Source organism: Seriola dumerili, unplaced genomic scaffold (genome assembly GCF_002260705.1).
Source record: "Seriola dumerili isolate Sdu_G_001 unplaced genomic scaffold, Sdu_1.0 BDQW01000056.1, whole genome shotgun sequence".
Taxonomy (NCBI): Eukaryota; Metazoa; Chordata; class Actinopteri; order Carangiformes; family Carangidae; genus Seriola; species Seriola dumerili.
Window position 1 is genome coordinate 3,099,509 of NW_019174311.1, and position 19,494 is coordinate 3,119,002.

Genomic DNA, 19,494 nt, shown 5'->3' on the forward strand with positions numbered 1-19,494 from the left:
ACAAACTGACGCTTTGGTGCGCTGAATTGAATTGCATGTCTTCTTTCAGTGGGAAAATAACACACTCAAAGCGTTAACAGCGTTTAAGCCGCATCGGCTAATAAAGGACGAGCTCAAAAACGCCATCATACATTTGCACTAGCACAAGTAGGACAACGGCAATATCCCCTAAGCTGGCATTTTTCATTATACAATAGACCACAACAGACCATAAATTCCATTAGTGGCATGTGCTGGGAAAAGTGTGGCAGCTCTCAAGTCTCATCAAAGATCTCTGAAGATCTGAAACTCTACAGGCACAAGGACCCAGCATCTTCTGACTGGGCTGCCCAGACTGCAGGTTGTGCACTGGGATATTTGTCCAAACAAGAGTACATTCTTGTGTGCAAGAAGTTAACATGGAGAAACACTGGTCTGCAGTTTGTGCATTGCTTTTAGCACTCAGTGCATATATGCACTTTAACACAGTTCTTGCTGCAGAAGCTGATCGCAATTTAACAGGTAAGTTTGTTTTGACTCAGGTTTTTAATGTAGGATCTGCCAATTTACTGTTTCCCTCTGAAAAGTTCATTTTGGTCTGTTTCATTACACAACCAAGTCGTTTGGCAACCAGACACCTTCATTAATGTAATCCCAGTTTCCACAGCTGATCTTTTTCCTTTTCTGCTTCGCTGCCTCTTTCTCTCAGTGATTCTTCCAAAACCAGGACACTGCCCACGTCGCCTTAATGTTGTCCCATCACATAAGGGGTGTGTGTGTGATGAAGACTGTCCTGCAGACCACAAATGCTGTGTCTTTGACTGTGGAGCTGTCTGTGTCCCTCCGGCTTTCAGTACGAGCCACAATGTTTAACTTTTTTCTCAAATGGGCAGCTATTAATTCTTTGGTTAACTCTTCTCAGTGACTGAACTGACGTGGAAATCAAGCATGGACTGTCCATAGGGCAACAGAAAGACCCTTCCAATCAAAAGCCATATTTTCCAGACTATTGTTTTAGTTCTCTTTGTATATATCGATTTCTCTCTCCCCTTCAGCAAAGCCAGGAGTGTGTCCTCGCAGGCGCTGGGGATCAGGGTTGTGTGCTGAATTCTGCTTTAATGACAGTGACTGCCCAAGTAATGAGAAATGCTGCTACAATGGATGCGGACACGAGTGCATTGCACCATACACAGGTTAGATATGAAAAAAATCCCAGAATCCCAGAAAATGCTCCTCCTGTGTTTGTGTAATAACATTAATGTGTTGACATTTGCTCATGAATGCTTGAATACTGTAACTGAGCGTGTTTTTTTTGTTTGTTTGTTTGTTTTTTTTATCTCTGGCGTGCCAGTGAAGCCAGGTCGCTGCGCTCTGCCCCAGGGAACCCCCATGTGCGCTGAGTACTGCTACCATGACGGTCAGTGTCCAGGAGAGCAGAAGTGCTGCAGGACGACCTGTGGCCACGCCTGCAGTGAGCCCTGCTGATCGGACTAACGCGTGTCTGCATGTGTGCATTTGTTTGGTTTCTTTCATGCAACAACTCAGAAAAAAAAGTATTATGTTTCTACCTTTTCATAGTAGCACACTTTGGTACTATATTTGAGCACCGGTTTGCACAAAGTTTGATTGTTTGGATTGAGAAGGTGAAGTGCTTTGCTTAAAGTTATTCTCTGTACCTGTACTTTAAGTACATACAAAAATCAGATTTTGTGAATACTTTTATGGTTAAATAATCTACACTTGTAAAGAATTATAATAATAATAATCTGTTGTACTGTTGTTGTGACACAGTCAGAGGGATTGTCCACTAGTAATCTTTTTCCCCTCTGAGCCAGTCTGACTAAACTTTCCTGTAAAGACAAAGTGGTCACTTTGGAAAACATCCTTGGACTGGAGAGGGATTAGCTGGCAGGGTGCCACTCATAGTTTCCAGAGCACCTGCAGTATGTTTGTATATTAACTTGATTAGTTTACAACTTAAGTAATTGTACTTTGATGTCACTAACATTTTAGTTAAGTAGTATTTCTGTATGAGTAGCAGTACTGCATATTCTAAATGTTGTAAATGGATGAAAAATGTACTATACAGTACTTTTATATCTGCTCCTCGTGCAGTTTGAAGGTATGGGGCATTTTCTATTTCTTTGTATCTCAATAAATAAACATGTTTCCAGAACCTAGAAATGTGTTACGCATTTATCACCTTGCTGGTTACAGGTCTCGAGTTTCATTGGTCTCTTTTATGGGCTTTTTAGACGAGAGTTTGGCTGCAAAAGAAATGATGAAATATGCCAAGAATCTAAAGTGCTTACTGGCAGAAAATAAGACTATACAAAGAGGTGGCCAAGAATTTCTGCTGCCCAAACATTTCAACATTGTTGCACCCCAACCTCACATATCTCAAAATGCAGCTCAAATTGTTTTTTTGTACAAACATCCAAATTTCACTTTATAATTTAAATAAAGTGTCTAGGAAATCACAAACATATGTGCTGCATAAAGTGAAGGCTATGTCATTGAAAACTGTGACAAGCCACTTATCACTGAGGGTATGCGTCCTTGAGAAACAGACAGTGAAGGCTGAGCCAGCAGAGCTGCGTTCTCTGGCTGTGTATTATACCCACTTGCTTGGAGAGAAAACATAGTTTGCAGCTGACCAGATATGACCATCACTTATGTGGAATGCTGCTTTTCCCTTTGTTTTTGTTCCACGCTGTTGCCAAACGTGCAGCGGTGAGAAACGCTGACCGGCCAAATACAGAGACGACTGTGTTTGCTTTCTCTAGGTCTGCCAGAAGTGGGGCCGAGTTTGTTTACACAAAAATGTGGGCACTCAGTGGGAAGTAATACAGCCCCAGCTCTGGTGCAGTTTTTAATGGTGTAGCTTCTTCCACAGCTAGTAATTTAAATAAAATATCAAAAAGATGTTTGTCAGTTTATTGAAAAGGCAATAAAGAATGTTTAGGTTTTGCCACACACCCACACACACACAAACACAAACACACAGTACCGCTTCAAACATTCACATTCTGCACACTTCTTCAGCACCAGTGAAACAGAATAGACTTTCAGGCAGACAAGCATAACTTATACTAGCTATAAGACGCATTGAAACTGCATTTAACTGATGAGGGAAGGAGTTACAAACTGAAGGCAATTCTTTTTTAGGACCTGCAGACAATTGTCTCTAACATACATTCAAGCATGCATCCAATAATGAGTGCAAAATAAATGTTGGTAAGAGGGCTGTTTCTTTTTTATAGAATAAGTACTTCCAGACAAGTACTGTGGTTGCTCAGGGACATGTCTAACTTAGAAAAAAAATGTTCTACAAAACACATGTCAGATAATACAAACACATCAGGAACTTTAAATGAACAGGAAATACTTCTGCATGTTCCCTAGTTCCACCTTAATGTTGTGTTTAGTATGCGTGGTTGTGGGGAACACAGTATTTCAGAGTCATGTCCTGTCATACCTGAGACTTGATAAAGTGTGACATTCTGACTCAGTCACTCTGACTTAAAGGGTCATTTTATTTCATCTTGCCTTGCAGGGAGATGGGAATAAACAGGTCAGGAACTCCTTTTTCTATCTGAACTCAGAGGCTTCATAGTGCATTTGTAGAAACATAATTTTACCGAAGTTTCCTTACAGTAACAAAATCCCTCAGTGACAGTGTGGCTGTATTATGATGGAGTGGAGTTATGGTTTCAAACACCCACAAAACAAAAACAATCAAACCAAAAAAAAAAAAAAAAAACACTCTGATGCAGTTACCACCGCTGCATACTCCACAGCTTTGGTTCCTTCTTCTCGTCAAACAATAACAAAGCTCCAAATAGACAAATGTCCACATTTTTTTGTCCTCAGCCAGCAGGAAATGATCCTGAATATATTAAAGTTCAAAAGAGTTATTCATCCTCTTCCGTTTGAAAACAAAACCTTCAAGTTGACTGTTCATACAGTCAACATTCATACCAGTGTTGGACTCCGTGAATATCACATGTTTACCAGCCAAAAGGAAAATTTCCTTTCTAAAAGCAGAGCCAGTTGGCATCAGTGTCCAGCCTCAGAGTGGCGGCACGCCCCTCATTTTGCGGATGATGTTGGCTATCCGCTTGGCCAGTCCTGGGCTGGGCTCCTCTATCTGAAAGCTCCGGGTCAGTAGGTTGTAGAGGGAGCCATAGCCCACAGCCACCACTGTGCAGGTCAGACAGATGACATTATACGGCATGCTGAAGTCTGGAGTTGGCAGGTTGACCAGCAGAGGTTCTGTGTAGACACGCACAAAGTAGCTGGACTCCTCTTTACAGGGAAAACTGGTGGGAGATGGGAAATTTAATCATTTGACTTTCTAGACAAACAAACTTCTCGACAGGATCCCAAATCAGTAGTGACAAATGGCTTTTCCTCAGAAAACAAACAACTCTATACTTACAAGCTGCTGAAAAGCGGGCGTTCCCTAGTGTTGTTTGTATCCATGGCGACAATACTTGGTACAAGAGAGCTGATAACCGAAGACCTAAATGTTGAAGAAACAGATTTTAGTCATTTTGAAAATGAGGAAAAAAAAGAAGAAAAATCCAAACAATGAATACAAAACCATGTGACCATCCGCTCTTACACCCCTCAAATTAATCACACAACTACAACTTCACGAGGGCTGCGGTCAAAAAGTCAAAATAATCTCCTTTCCTAACCACTTCTCAACCTCGATGGAAAACGTTGCGGTGCGAGGAGCACTTACACTAGGCTCTTTTTTATAACTAACTTTATTTATAACACATGGACGTTAAACAGTCCTTTCCTAACCACAGAAACAAAACAAACAGGATTGAAATGTTAATGAAATTAATATCACATGAAAGAAATATACAAACAGAGAATGTTGAACTATTAAAATAATAATTAAATAGAAATAAGGAACTGAGCAGGAGATTGTAACAAAATACATTAAGAATAAAGTATATAGTTTCCTTTCGTAGGCGCTTGTGACATTTCTATACAATTGTTGAGAAGAGAAAATTCACTTTTAGTTCATCCCACAATGGGAGGGGATTTGGTGAAACAAAATTCACGTATCGGCTATAGTATTTTGTTATGATGATGATATTGTTAACTATAAATTCAACATGCTTGTTCTTCATGATGACTATAACTGGACAGATCTGAAAGAGAAGAAATCTATTTTTATGGATTTGGGCTTCAGTTGATCAGACAAGGAGTTCCATCAGTTCTGAATCATGTCACAAACATAAAACAGCTGCTCTGCTGTTTCTACATTTTTGTGGGTCTGCTGTGGTGAAACTACAATAGTGCATCACTTTAAATGTTGCTGCGGCAAGGGAATGTGGGATGGCATTTTCTCCTTTCCTTTTGTAAAGGAAGCTCCAGTGTTTCCTTTGCTAAAGGAGATAAGATAGGAATCACTGAAGCTCGTTTCCTTATCATTTAGAGAAATTCGACCAGCTCTTATCACAGCTGCCACTTACTGTAGATACTTCCAGGTCATTTCACTAAGTTAGGAACCTTCCTAAACAAAAAAAGACTTTTCAACTGCAGTCAAGGTCTAAAGTGACATGACTGGCAACATGTGCATCTTCTTTCAGAATATTCTGCATACTACATGCATACCCGACGTAGAAGCCGTGGTTGGGATCAGGGGTGTATTCAGTCCATTTAAGCAGAGCCCTCTCAAACTGCACAGTAACCTCGGTGACGGAATTGGGAGGAAGCTGGACCAGCATCTCCAGCAGGTGGGGCCTCACGCGGTCCTTAGACGGCTGGTAGTGGATGTAGCCTGGCAGAGGAAGAGAAACATGAGTAACCACTGAACTGATACAACTGATAAGAAGTTCTACATAAATATGGATATAATGTGACAATAAATCAAAACTAATATCACTTGTCAGAATGTTTGAACAAAAGCCAATCACCAAGATAGGCAGGTGGGGGTAAACTAAAGAATGTCTTCCCAGTAAAAAAAAAAACAAAAAACACAAGCCCCACAGCTTTCATAACAGACCATGTAACTCATGTTCTCCTCCTTGTGGTGAAAAGAAGCACTTACATTGAATAACATGACACAATGATTCCTGTAGAGGAACTGCGCTCATGTAGGAGGTGCAATAATTTTACCCATCTATTTTTTCACAATGAATGCACAGCCATCAGTAAGTTAGTAAAATATCATCTGTGTAAGTAGAAATACATTTCACAGTAGATTTTTATTCATTCCTCAAAATCACAAGTTATTCTAACAGGGACACAGAACAGCCGCTCCACTTGCTTGTGAAGCAGATTCTTCTTTCTGTCTTTAAAGCTGCATTTGCCTCCAGTTAAAATAACTGGAAGAACGTCACAGCAATGCTAATTAACTTGACGTGTGTGGGAGACGTTTGAAAAGACATTTCTCTTGATGATAGTTTGAGGGGAAAGTTAAGCTTCTTCTTCTGTGCACATACTTCTGCTGTGCGTTTTCAATGCATGTAACGTCTTGTATCACATAAACACCTGCTGGTTAACTAAAGTACAAACAATAAAATGAACTTACCTTTTCGCTACATTTACGCACAGATGTTACACTACGTCATTTCATTAACCTTTTTTGATTTCTATAAACTTGGTAAAGTGACTCACTGGGCTTGTTGTCCTTTCCCTTGCTGGTGACTGTGAGGGTGTGGATGTAGAGACGAAGATACCAGGGTACTGAATCCAGCAGCAGCACAGGGAAAGACCTGTACGGGTGGTTGTTGTACATCAGAGTGTGAATCTCACCCGTCTGTAGCCCGTAACCAGCTACGTAGCGCTCAGCGTGGAGCAGGGGCCGCAGCATGTCACCTGCATGGACGGAGTATGTGATAGGGAGTTTTAACGGTCAAGCATGTGGAAAACATTGCAGCAGAAACAAGAAATATGACACTAAAACACTGCTACTGAATTTAGTAGCGGTGTTAGAGAATTTGATACATAACTGTGCCTTATTTGCTTTACAGGACTCCAGTCTGTTTCTCTTCTTAACTTTGTTAAAATCATCTGTTAATAAACAAGTATGACCCTGATGTTTGATGAATGAGCAGGTACATTATATAATCTATGTGCCTGATTGATCTCTAGGAACAAATAGTAATGATGTTGCTTTGGTATTAAAGCCAAATTGTGTTTTCTCATTTGATTTTTTGGCTCGAAAAAAAAAAAAAAAAAAAACGTATCTGAAATTGAGCTCAGATACTGCTTGTCGAGGACTTCCTGTCCCAAAACAGAGAACAGGCTGGAACAGACTACATATTAACAGGTAAAAAAGTCAAGTCAAACACAGGCAACATTAAGAATAAAAGAAAAGTAATTGAGACATTTTTGTTAACTCATTTAACGCGTCTTTCTTGAAGCATCAGACACAATTAAGACATGTCCGGCATGTTACACAAAGCTGTGTCATGTGCTGCCTTTCTCTCTCTCACCCTCACTGAATGTCCAGCGGATCAGCAGGTTGAGGGAGCGCACGGTGCCAAAGGTGATTTGTTGGGTCAGATCGTAGACGGAGAAGGTCCGCCTGTCCCCCAGCACCACTGCCTGGCTCAGCAGGGGAGTGGCCGGGCTCAGCTCAAACTGCTCCCCCTGCAAAATGACATCATGTTTATCTCAATCAAAACAGTTCTCTATTCAAACTGTTAAAAGATTATCATTTATATAAAATACTCAAATTATAATCTGCTACATCTGTTTTAAATCATCCTGAATATCTACACCTTGATGTTGCTGTGACAGGTAAAAACGAATCCTCTTTTGCTTTCTGTAAAGTTTGCATTGAGGAAAATTACTAATCATTTAGAGTAGATGACAGAACATTATGAGGAAATCAAACCTGAGGGTTGTCCGTGATGTCGATATAGATTTTACTGGAGGAGGCCAGCGGACAAGCTTCTGTCAGGGTCCGAGAGAACATCTTGAACAGGGACCACTCTGAAGGAACAAACAGCTCGAATTAACTAAAGCCAGGAGGATGTCACTGGGCTTTTCTTCTCCTACTATTGTACCAAATACAACTTAGCTCCAAAACTCTAAACTTCAATGTGGGATGAATGGAGGAAGAACATGCTTTTTGCTCACCTCTTTTGCTCTGTCCGGAGGTGTACAGGTCAAACACCACATTCAGCGTCTGTCGCAGCTCCCAGGATGTGGTTTTGCACTGCTCATCCTCACACACGGGTCTGATGTGCACTGCCTGGGAATGAAAACTACTGTGGAAGAGCTTCTCTGACTTCAACAGGACAGCGAGACCGGCCTGCATGTGCAACATGGCCAGATAAAGAAAGAGAAGAAGAAACTCGGTTAAGCTGCAGTGACCTGCCTCATATCAGGTGTTTTAGACAGGAGATCATGGATCACGGTGCATCATACAAAGGGGCACACATGATATTTGAGTTCTGCTGTTTTTAAAAAACACACACACACATACACGCACCTTGGATCCACATGGTAAGAGTTTCTTCCAGGGTGTCAGATTCTCTGTGCAAACAATCTCTCGTGGGAGGGTGGCATAGCGAAGGAAGCGGTGGTCCGTCACTTCAAGTTCAACACAAAAAAACAAAAATCAGTCTATTTGACGCAATGCATCCTGGACAGTAACTACAGTAGCAACTGCATGCTGCAAGAGTTAGAGGTGGCTGATCACAACATTAGCTTTTACATCAGCATTAGAGAGAATTAAAAAATGCAAGGGAAAACTGAAGAAGCCACACTGTACCATTGCCTACACCCAGCGGTTTGAAGGAGGCACTGGGCTGAACAGTGTTGGTGGAGTCAATGAAGTTGAGTGAAGCGCAGAAAATCCCCGACAACACATTCGTCAGCTCCTTCCATGTGCCATCCACACTAATAAGGGCAGAAAAATGGTAAGAAGATGTTTGAAAAGACTGACGAAACACACACTACACAAATGCAGAAAAATATGAAGACACTGTATTTAAAATTTGTGTCTGGAGGTTTTTGTTCTAGAATTTTATATGAATATTGTGTAAGACCTAAACTGAAAATAGAAATAAAGCTTTGAAAGCTTTTTCATCTGCTTGTAATCAAAACAGTGTGGGTGTTCCTGTTAAATATTCATCATAAATCTAAATCTTCCCTACATGCTTTGAGTTTCTACAGATTATATTTGGAATGCTAATTTGGTTTATATGATATTTTAATATATTTATAATCTTTCCACTAACTGCTGAAAAACACATACACACAGAATAGTAAACTAATATTACCCACTGCCAAATGTGTACATTCGACACTTTCTGTGTTTCTCGAGCCAGTAATTATTTGCACAATAACAATGACTCTCTGCATAAGTGCAAGTTGATAAGAGAGTTTGATTTTCCAGCCATAGACATAACTTTGTGTCTGTCTGTGTTCAAGAAATTCCCCCTTGGATTCTCACTGTTTTTTACTTGTTGATGCGCCCAGTTACACACTGAATGAATTAGTTATTTCCCACATTTCCCAGTTCTCTTGACTGGGTTCAACAACCCAAGAGAGTTCGAGGAAACCATGTGGGCATTAAAAAATTACAAGTGAGCCATGATTCATGAACACTGCAGCATGTCTATTGTCATATTTTGTGTGGGACTGCACCAAACCCTAGTTACCATCTATAGATTAAAACTCTCTTCTCTAGTATAAGTCTAACAACTTCACCAGGGTGATGTCACAATATCAACGCAGATCAGTAATTAGCATCTGTTTCAATATAAACTTTTACCCCAACATTTCCCCAGCTCTGCTCTGCTGCAACCAGAGGGCTGTACTCACTCTGTCACAGAGTCCTGGAACCACACCCAGAGTTCAGCCCCAGGAGGGGACGGCAGAAAGGGCTGCCCCCACTGCATGGTCCTCCAGTAGCCCTGCGTGAAGGAGATGTGCAGCTCTCGCACTGAGAACTTGGAGATGACCTGGCCCAGGGACTTAGGGAACAACCGGTAGTGGGACACTAAAAAATATAACATTACACAGTTAAGGGTTAGCAAAATCACTGTTCTATGACATGTATATAAATTAACAACAGAAAATACAAGGTGTTTTTGGAATTTATGGACTGTAGATCAGTTCTAGTTTATAATCTTCCATACTTTACCTGTGTTAGACTGGAGTGAGGCTACAGTAGTAGTAATGAATGAACACTCAGGTTTACTTTACTACAATATCGATACATAGAATAGAACTATGTTCCCCACTGTAAATAACAAGAAAGATTAAAAACGTTTAAGAGCTTTTCATTTAAAAAAAAAAAAAAAAAAGCTTTTGTCATTTTGTATCAGAGGGTAATTTTTTCTGATGCATTAAGAAACCACTAAGAAACTGGATATTGAATATAAAACACAATTCTACACCATAACTGTACATTTACTATATATATATATATCATAAATTTAGACACTTTATGACTTTCACCACTTCCATATACACTGAAACCTTCATTCTCACGGTACGAATTTCCAAATACACGCTGTTAGCATACACAAAATTAACATGTCTGCTATATTTCTTTATTTATAAACTGTGATGGATGGCTATATTAATGGTTAATAATAAATCATTTACTAATCCTTTGCTTGTCTTTTTACTGAGCTCTTTAAGTTTTTAGCTGTTTTTATAACATTTTTATGTTAAATTCCGTTTCTGTTTAAATCAAGTGTTTTGGTAATAACATTGCAGTGTGTTTCTATTCAGTAACAATGCAGTTAGATACCCTGATAAACCATAAATAAATCATTAATAGAATGCATATAATAATAAACATCTAAATTAATATAAATCATTTATTCAAATTTAGCTGAATGTGTTAATGTGTTCATCAGAATGTGTGAATGTGTTAACGTCACTGCTAGCCCTTAACCTACCTTTGTTTTCTCTCGTGAAGTCAGTTTCCCACAGGGTGCGGAACTGGAAGCTGGCGTAAACATCTCCTGAGTGCAGCGGTCTGATGACCAATTCCTCCTGAAAATCGTCTTTAGGTCGTGGCACCGATGAGGGGGGCACGGTTTCAGGGGCAGAAGTGTCTTGTTTGTCGGCTGCAGCTTCATTCGGAGTCACATCCTCAACCACGGTCGCTTCCCACCGCCTCTCCGCCACCGCGGGCTGCTCGGCCGTTTGTTCCGCTGCTTCAGTGTCTGTTTGTCCATTGTCCACCACAGCGGCACGGTGACCACCCGTTGGTGTCGTTTCTTGACCCTCTGTGGCGATAAATACTGACAAACCACAAAGAATAAACAGCACAGCCAAGGAACTGCACCTGTAAGCTGCCATTTTTTCTAATGGTGGTGGAGCACTTCCGCGTTACTGCGTCACATTGTTGAACCAGCCAATGGGCTGCTTCTATATGGAGTCTTGTGGCACTGACATGAACCTGCTTTGTTTTCAGCAAAATATTCTAATTTTGTATCATATTTTACGAGTAAATGTTGATATTGAGGCATTAGCTGCTTTATTTAAAGCAAGTAATGTAAAATGATAGTATTTTACTGCTAATACAATACATAATAATTATAAATGAATATACATTTTAGAAGTCATTTTAACGTGGAGGCGGTAGCATAAGTCTCAATGATGCTTTGGGGGTTTTTGTGTACATTGTGCTTTTAACAAGGGGCGGCGTTTTGCGGGGAAATATATATATATATATATATATAGTATGTATATATATATATATATATATATAGGCTGTATATATATATATGTATATTTTGTGGATCTTTGTGAATCAGTGACCATTGCAGTTTTCAATATGCACTCTGTCTAATTAACCGATTAGTCATATAAATTCTCGATAAATTCATTACTGCTGGCTCGACTTAATCTCGCATTTTATGACGTTGCCTTGGCTGCTTAAACCCACAATAAAGGTTTATAGACCCTAAACAAACGATGTCCGTTGCTCGAACCTAAAACCTTCATATATTCATAAATATTCAAAGCAACATTAATGCATCAGTGTCTACAGCATGTTAGCTGGTGTGTTGAATATTTGGCCGTGTTGCTGGACAGAGACTGGCATCATAGGGGGCATATCACCCCTCCCACATCCACACATCATCGCGCACACAACCCAGACACACACACACATACACACACACATACACACACACACACACACACACACACACACACACACACGGAATTTCTGCTCAGCCATGGCTCCCTGGTAGATGCTCAAAGCGGCTGTTGTCAGAGCAAATTAAATCTGCACTCGCTCGCTGCTTTCCTCCTGACCTTGCCTGCCTCTGGTTGGGTTTTCAATATTTTATTCGGGATTCCTGTGCTGTCTCCCCATGGCTACATCGGATGGACTAGACGGCTGTCTGCAACGAGGCAGATCTCAAAGTGACCCGAACATACTCACCGAACCGGGCATCGATTTGGCTCACGGCACAGGTAAGACACACGCGTCATTGTCTGGATATTTATTTGTTCTAAAGACAAGTGTTTTTATGATGCCGCTTATTTGGCGATGCAGCGGTTTCCATTAGGCATCCTTGCTTGCCCAGTGGGATATCAGAACACCGAGGGATAATTAGCGCATATGCTTCCAACCTTGGACGTAAAATACAGACTGTAATACTGAATCCTGGAGCTGCAAATTGAAAATTAATGTGCCATATCAGCGTCTGTGAAGAGCCGCATGCCCCTCTAGATTTGCGCGTTATAAAGACGCCTGTAGCCCGTTGGGTTGTTATGGCTGCAAGTAGTATTTAGTAATCAGCGTGCAGGCCGTTTTATATGATATCAACGCGTGCAACATTTACAGTATCTTTTGCCTTCAGCGTGATGCCAGCCTCCCTATTCAGCACCACAAAATCTGCTTGCAAGCGTGCTCCATGATGCCAGTTTAAAACGTTATTTGTTGTCTTATCTGAGCCACTGTAGTCTCGTTATTCAGGAGACACATGGGTCTTGACTTTCGGTTTTGGTGTGTTGCATTTTAAAAAGGCACATGCACATCTCATGGTGTAACCCTATAGCTCTGTCTCTGCGTATTGACAGCTCTGACATCCCCACTCCCTATTCCCTCTTCCCCCCACACTGAGCTGATCACTGTTGTGATCAATGACCGTCCACGTGATGTAGGCTATAGGTGGAAATAACCCACCACCACCACCCCCCACCCACCCATCCAAATTCAGGACAGCTATGCATGCAAGAAATCGATTTACCGATTCATGGATCCTGCAGGTGCTCTCTAACATGGAGCTCCTGTTTATCTCTCTGTGGTCTGTTAGTCGTCCCCCTGCATATGGAATAATGAATTGATCTTTCATTAATAAGAGGAGAACACCAGGGAGCAGTCATGTTCTGCACTTCTCCAATCAACTCCTGCAAATAGACTTCATGTGCTCCTTGTTGTTTGCTGTAAATCCCTCTCACTTTTGAATTATTACCATTTAACTGTATCATCGGTGAAAGTGTGCCTTGGATTTTTACGTAAGTCAGGCTATTTATGGTCATAGTGTGTGGGCTTGGAAAGAGTCATTGCTCACTCCCACACATGGTGAGTTTTACGCACATGAAGAATGCTTGACTGAATGATTCAGAAAAAAAGTGCCATTCACCTTTCAACTGTTCCCTAATGAAGCCTGCGTTTGTTTGTTTGTTTTTTTTGTTCAAATCTCACCTGTCTACGCTCATCAACAGCCATCAGCACGTTTTTGATGGACACTCGCTGAAATCAAACCTCCTATGGACGATTTAATTCACACATGGGTGGATGTGATAATGTCACACTGGGTCTTTGACACACCTGAATAAACAACACAGCAGCTTGGCACATCAGTGATGCTAGTGACGAGAGCTAAAGCTATCAGCCTTAACACTGGAGTATATGCACAAAAGTCTTACTGTCCAGGATGTGAATATACTGTGCAAATAAAAGACACAGTAAATACAGTTGTTGCTGCAAGGACAATGTCAGTGTCTGGTGACCCAAAGTACACAACATTCCCACCCACCACCAACCCCCCACCCCTTGTGTGGATCATCACTGCGCTAGCGTCTGGGACACCAGCCTTTGCCAAAGGATTACTTTGGCAAAGGCTGCCTTTTTCCCCCAACACAGTGGCCCTTGCAGCTGCGGAGGCTGACACTGTATTCATCCACTTACTCAACACTGGGGAGGAGACTCAATAGAGACAGCAGTTACAGCTGACCATCACAGAGAATCAGAGCAATGTTTTCTCTTGAATGAAGGTGCAGCAATAATACAGCAGGAGCCCCGGAGAAGGAAGAGTCAGTATAGGTCTCAATCCAACTGTCCAGCGAGCCAATGCTACTTTTTTATTAACCGCAATGAATAACATTTCAAAGTTTTCACGTTGACTCAGACTGTATTTTCTCTTAGCGTCGCTGTAACTTTTCCTCCTGAGAGTCTGTCTTGTGGAAACTGAATGGAAACAGCCTCCTCGAGCTGCTGATTTTACAAGCTTGTATTAAAGTTGTTTAGGAACATACGTCAGGTAACAGGAGCTGCTGTGTAAAAACTTGTTTAGTTGGTTTGTTCTGACGATGACCCTTTAGATTCTCCTGCTAATAAAATGTCACTTTCACTCAAATGTCCACTTAGTCATTGCAGACTGTCGACCAAGGTAATGGTGTGGAGAGGACACCTTGAAGCTTCGCGGACAGGGAGAATGTCCAAGCAGGGCTGTCCCTGTGGCTTCACTCCATAAAGTAATTCTTCTGTCTTATAGAAAGATGCACACAGCTAGAGAAGCAGAAGTTTTAGGCAGGATGTTTGGAAAGAGCTTCATCAAACCCCTGGTAGGACATGTAGAATGGGAATATCAGCACTAATTCAATATGAATACACCAATGTGCTGAATATTATCTCCATCATTAATTAACCCGCTTAAGATTAAATTATTAACATTTTTAAAATGTCAGAATAGTAAAAAGTGCACATCATAGTTTCCCAGAGTTATAATAGATGCTTGTTGTGTCTGACCTCCTACAAGAGAAGTGGTTTGGCATTATGGCTGTTGCCAAATCACAAACCAAAGAAACAGATGATCTAAGTCGTTGTAAACAGACTTGTTTATCAACTACTGGATGAATCGATTCATCGCCCTGACATTACTGTAGGTGCAAATGACCAACTCCTCCTCCTCCTGTAATAATTCACGGAGAAAATCATTTTTCACTCTCCCTCCCACTTGCCGTGCCTCTTGGGAAGTCAGAGAGCAGGGTAAATGAAAGAACTGTGTCCCTAGAGCTCACAGGAATCTGTCGTCTTGCCCACGGCGACTTCAGCATGGTGGTTCTTTGCTCACACGGCGGCTTAAACCCGAGAACAGTCGGACCTAATTTGTCCAGTTACAGAACAGTGTCTAGCCACCAGCACCCACTGATCAGTGTTTTTTAGGGCTCATCCTCCTCTGCTGGTTTTACTGATACCTGGATAATCCTCCCAGATCTGACATCAGAAGAATCTCTGAGGACTGCAGGTATAAGTTCAGTGAACAAGGAGTTATATCAAACCCTGCGAAAGCTGATAGTGAACCGTGACGATGACTCACCGCAAACCAGAGCAATGTCTTGTACATGATACCTCCCTCATGCTCAGGCCTTGATGAGTAGAAATATTAGAAATTCAGAGTCAGCAGGTCTAATTTGATGTGCCCTTCATTTAACAAGGCTTTGTTTAAAATGAAGAGGTAACAATATACACAAAATGCTTTTAGTGCCACAGGAATTCTTACAGAAGAGCAAAACAGCAAGCCAGGCGAGTCTTATCTCCAGCCTGGTGCTGACAGGACAAGAAGAACTAGAAGAATCTTTTTTGGCCACCAAGTAATGAGGCATTCAAGTGCCCTCAACGGTGCGGAAGAGGGAGTATTTGTTGTGGCTTTTCACTGCTGCTGCTGTGGTGGATATAGCGGATGGATCATGGTGTTTATCCTTGAACCAAACTGAACTCTGCTGGATTGCAGGCTGGTTAGAGCACAAAGCACACTTCCAGAGGCAGAGTGAAAACGTTGTGGCATTAGATCTATCTATCTATCTATCTATCTATCTATCTATCTATCTATCTATCTATCTATCTATCTATCAGTTTTTCTGAAGATTTCAGAGACAGGCTGGGAACTTGTTACTGTGGCTCGTACGTGTTAAGTGGATAAAACAGTGGGGAGAGCAACAGTGGAGTGAGAAGTGAGAAGTTTTAAAAGTGGGAAAATAGATTCCTCTCCTACAGTCTAAGTCTGTAAATATCTCAGGATGACATCAAACTGTCTATGTTTGGCCAGGTCATCAATTTTACTAATCAGAAATACAAAAACGCAACTCTTTCAAATAAAGTAAATCGACAGGGGGAGATTTTGAATTTAAGTGATCTTTCAAATACGGTAAAATAAAGTGACAATAATGCTTGCTTCAGTTTGGACGATTCTCTTTCTGTGCTGCATTAACAGATAGAGCCATAAAACAATTAGCCGATCAACCTATCAGTCAAAAATTAACCAGTTTGATAACTGATAAATTGTTTGACTTTTCAAGCATTTTTCTGGAGTGTAGGGTGGACAAAACAAGACGTGTGCAATGGGCATTTATTTTCATAGACAAAACAATCTATTTTCCAAGAAAATTAATTCTCACTTTGAATTCTGGAGCTTCCTATTCATGCTCACTGGCCTGGTATCCATATGATGCAAACTGGATTAACAAGTCAATTTCCATCTCCTGCATTTGGGTTTTTTTTGTTTCTGAATAGTTTTTTTTTAGTTGTCATCGTTGCCTCACAAACACAAGAACACACGAAGCTCCATGCACACAAACAAGATTACGGTATGATGATAGACAGTGCTGATGTACTGTAGCTTGATTCGCTCTTCAGAGGAGCCACCTGCACCTACATCAAACTCAGCCTAATTAAGTCCTTATTTCCTATTTTCAGTAGCGGAGCTGTAATCCATGCCAGAGTCACGACTCATTCGTCATGGTCAGCCTTAAGGGACTGTGAGTCAGTCAAGGCCACCTGTTAGTAGCAGCCACTGGAGAGCTATTCATTTCTCTCCTCCGTGATGCACAGAGGTCCCCACAGAGGCCAAGAAGAAACTCTCAGCCATCTAGAGTCTTAGAGAAGCTTCCTGGTTGAGTAACAAAATATCTGCTCTTACCGTCATGAACATTTTTACTGTTTTTTATCATTACAGTAATTGATGTAGTTGAGACTGTGGGAAGCAAATCTCCCAAAAGCAATGACTATATGTTTTAAAGCTGAGAATGATACATATCTGTCCGTCCATTGCCTCAAGCGCTGACTCATTCATTCAATTTATACTGTAGTTTACTGTTCTTGGTAAGGGTGGGTGATACGAATAAAAATGTTCCATTACAGTATATGTTATTGCACATCATAATAGTCATTTATAGCAGTGGGTGATTAGGATACATCTGAATCAGCGGGATGAAAAACATAATGGGCACGAGGGCCCACCGCCTGGATTGAATAGTATGAATATGATGTGGCCTTCACGGTCATGAGCTCTCAACCAAACACCCACTGTATACGGGACATTTTTGAGCTGACGTGTTAGCGTCTCCACAAATGAGGGATCATCTGTTGGAATAATGGTGTTCATCCATCAAATAGAGTTCAATAGACTTGAAGAAATCGAAATAACTCATCAAATGTCTGTTTTTTGGTTAATCCGAAGAATGAAAAGATTCTTGGAAAATCAAGGCACTTCATAACATTGAGGCAAAATAAATAAATTCAATATCGCCGTAAAGTAGACCTGCTCACTGATTTACACCACTGCAAATCATCCAGTGATATTAACAGAATAGTTTCCTGTGTAGAAATGTTAAATCAATACTCTACTACTAGATGACAAATCTCTTCTTCATTGGCTCATAACTCACTATTCATTCATCTATTGATTATTTTTCAATTAATTTATTAATTAATTTGTTTTAGTCTATAAAATGTCAAAAAAAAAAACATAGAGAGAGTTTGACAAATTTGTTCTGACAAATCAATAGTCAAACATATTCCACTGTCAATGATATAAAACAAAAAAAACAGTAAATCCTCCCATTTGAGGAGCTGAAACCAGTGAATATTTGGCATTTATTCCTCATAAATGACCAGTGATTGTTCCAGATCTTCTGTCAGTGGACTCATTTTGCCAGCTCTACTCATATATAATCGTGTCGTGTGTCCATATAAAGAAATCATGGTGGTAGGGTTGGCTAATGAACACCAAGTCATCAGCTGTGACTTGTTTCTACTCTAAATCAAATGAGTTAAGCTATGTTAGTCTAAAAATAGTTCATCTGTCGGAAACATATTTGGATGTTGTACTAACTGTACTGTCACATTATGGATTCGCGGCCGATGGGTAGTGAATGGGGATAAGCCGCATCTAGACGCCTTGTTGAGCTCTGCTCTCTGTGGACGCCTTCACTGTCTTTCAGCCGCCCAGGAAAATGGAGCACAAAAGTGACGGCAACAACAAAAGCCCTACATCATGCCTGTTCCCTGTGGATGGGGGAGCAGATTAGGAATTTGACAGTGTTTGAGCCATTTGTTGCTGCGGCTGTTGTTTGCATGCGTGTTTTTTTTTTTTTTTGTTTTTTTTTTGGCGTGTACATCCATGTCTGCATTTATTTGCAGGAGAACCGGCAGGTCTGTGTAGACTCATGCAATGAAAAAAAAAAATATCACAAAATCATGGTCGGAATATGCAAGAACCAGACAGCCAGGCAGCTGAACAGAGAACGAAGACCAGGGCAGTCCTCAACACCTGTCAGAGACCGCAGCGTAAAGGCAGCATGTAATGGAGCTATTTAGCCTCTAAAGGCTGAGGTTAAATGGAGTTCAGAAAGTTGCATGCACAATAGTGTGAAGGGTAAAGAGCTAGGAGAGGAACCTCCTCTGGGTATCGAGTCTGTGAAACAGTGGAAACACATTTAAGAGGAAAGGGGAAGAAAAGAAGCTGGAGACTGAATCAGTGAGGCAGGGAGGAGATGGAGGAGAGAGGAAGGAGAGCATGAGATGAGGGGGCAGTGGCCTTTGTTGAAAGAAAGCCAGGAAGTTGTCCTAGTTGGTAAATGGCTACAGTGAGATGATGGATTGTCTATAGGAGACCATTAACAAAGAGGCAGTGACTGTGTGGGTCTGATTTGGAAAGCCTCTGCATGAGCTCCAGTACCTGGCCAGTTTTCCAGAGATCCTATGCAAACCTCAAAGTAATAGTTAAATCACCATATACCTCTATTTACCTTGTTCTCTTTGTTGTTTTCGTTAGTTAGGTTTTGTATGTTTCACGCAGCCAGTCACACCAAAAAAACCTATGAGAAGCTGCAGAGGCTTTAAACCTGCTTGAGATGGGTGATGAGTTATCATGGGGAATATTTGGTTAAATGTATTAAGTTCAGTGAGATGTGAGCAGGTACTCAGCTGGAAACTCTTACTTGTTGGTGCATTCAATGAAATGAAAATTTGAGATTTACGTAAGATTCATGTGCTGA

General features: G+C 41.0%; 3 protein-coding genes across 4 annotated transcripts in view; 2 read left to right on the forward strand and 1 right to left on the reverse strand.

Annotated features, from left to right (window-relative positions):
* The first annotated feature begins 372 nt into the window (after positions 1-372).
* On the forward strand, positions 373-2,149 carry LOC111219156 (WAP four-disulfide core domain protein 18-like). Of its 2 annotated transcripts, XM_022741751.1 has the most exons (4): positions 373-501; positions 689-832; positions 1,035-1,172; positions 1,331-2,149. In XM_022741751.1, exons 1-4 carry the CDS (start codon positions 399-401, stop codon positions 1,462-1,464), a joined length of 519 nt encoding a protein of 172 aa, XP_022597472.1. In that variant the 5' UTR covers positions 373-398; the 3' UTR covers positions 1,465-2,149. The 2 variants fall into 2 exon arrangements, with proteins under 2 accessions (XP_022597472.1, XP_022597473.1); XM_022741752.1 differs by lacking the exon at positions 689-832.
* A 753-nt stretch (positions 2,150-2,902) lies between these two features.
* pigt (phosphatidylinositol glycan anchor biosynthesis class T) lies at positions 2,903-11,299 on the reverse strand. The gene is made up of 11 exons (XM_022741576.1): positions 10,872-11,299; positions 9,784-9,961; positions 8,729-8,856; positions 8,447-8,547; positions 8,092-8,266; positions 7,847-7,944; positions 7,443-7,599; positions 6,622-6,822; positions 5,617-5,782; positions 4,421-4,504; positions 2,903-4,301 (listed from the first exon to the last, which is right to left on the reverse strand). Exons 1-11 carry the CDS (start codon positions 11,275-11,277, stop codon positions 4,052-4,054), a joined length of 1,944 nt encoding a protein of 647 aa, XP_022597297.1. The 5' UTR covers positions 11,278-11,299; the 3' UTR covers positions 2,903-4,051.
* A 907-nt stretch (positions 11,300-12,206) lies between these two features.
* The window catches only part of LOC111219200 (phosphatase and actin regulator 3-like), a 30,834-nt gene continuing 23,546 nt past the window's right edge, over positions 12,207-19,494 (forward strand). The window contains exon 1 of the mRNA XM_022741813.1: positions 12,207-12,402. Within this exon, the coding sequence (XP_022597534.1) occupies positions 12,300-12,402 (103 nt within the window). The 5' untranslated portion in view covers positions 12,207-12,299. The remainder of the gene's footprint in view (positions 12,403-19,494) is intronic.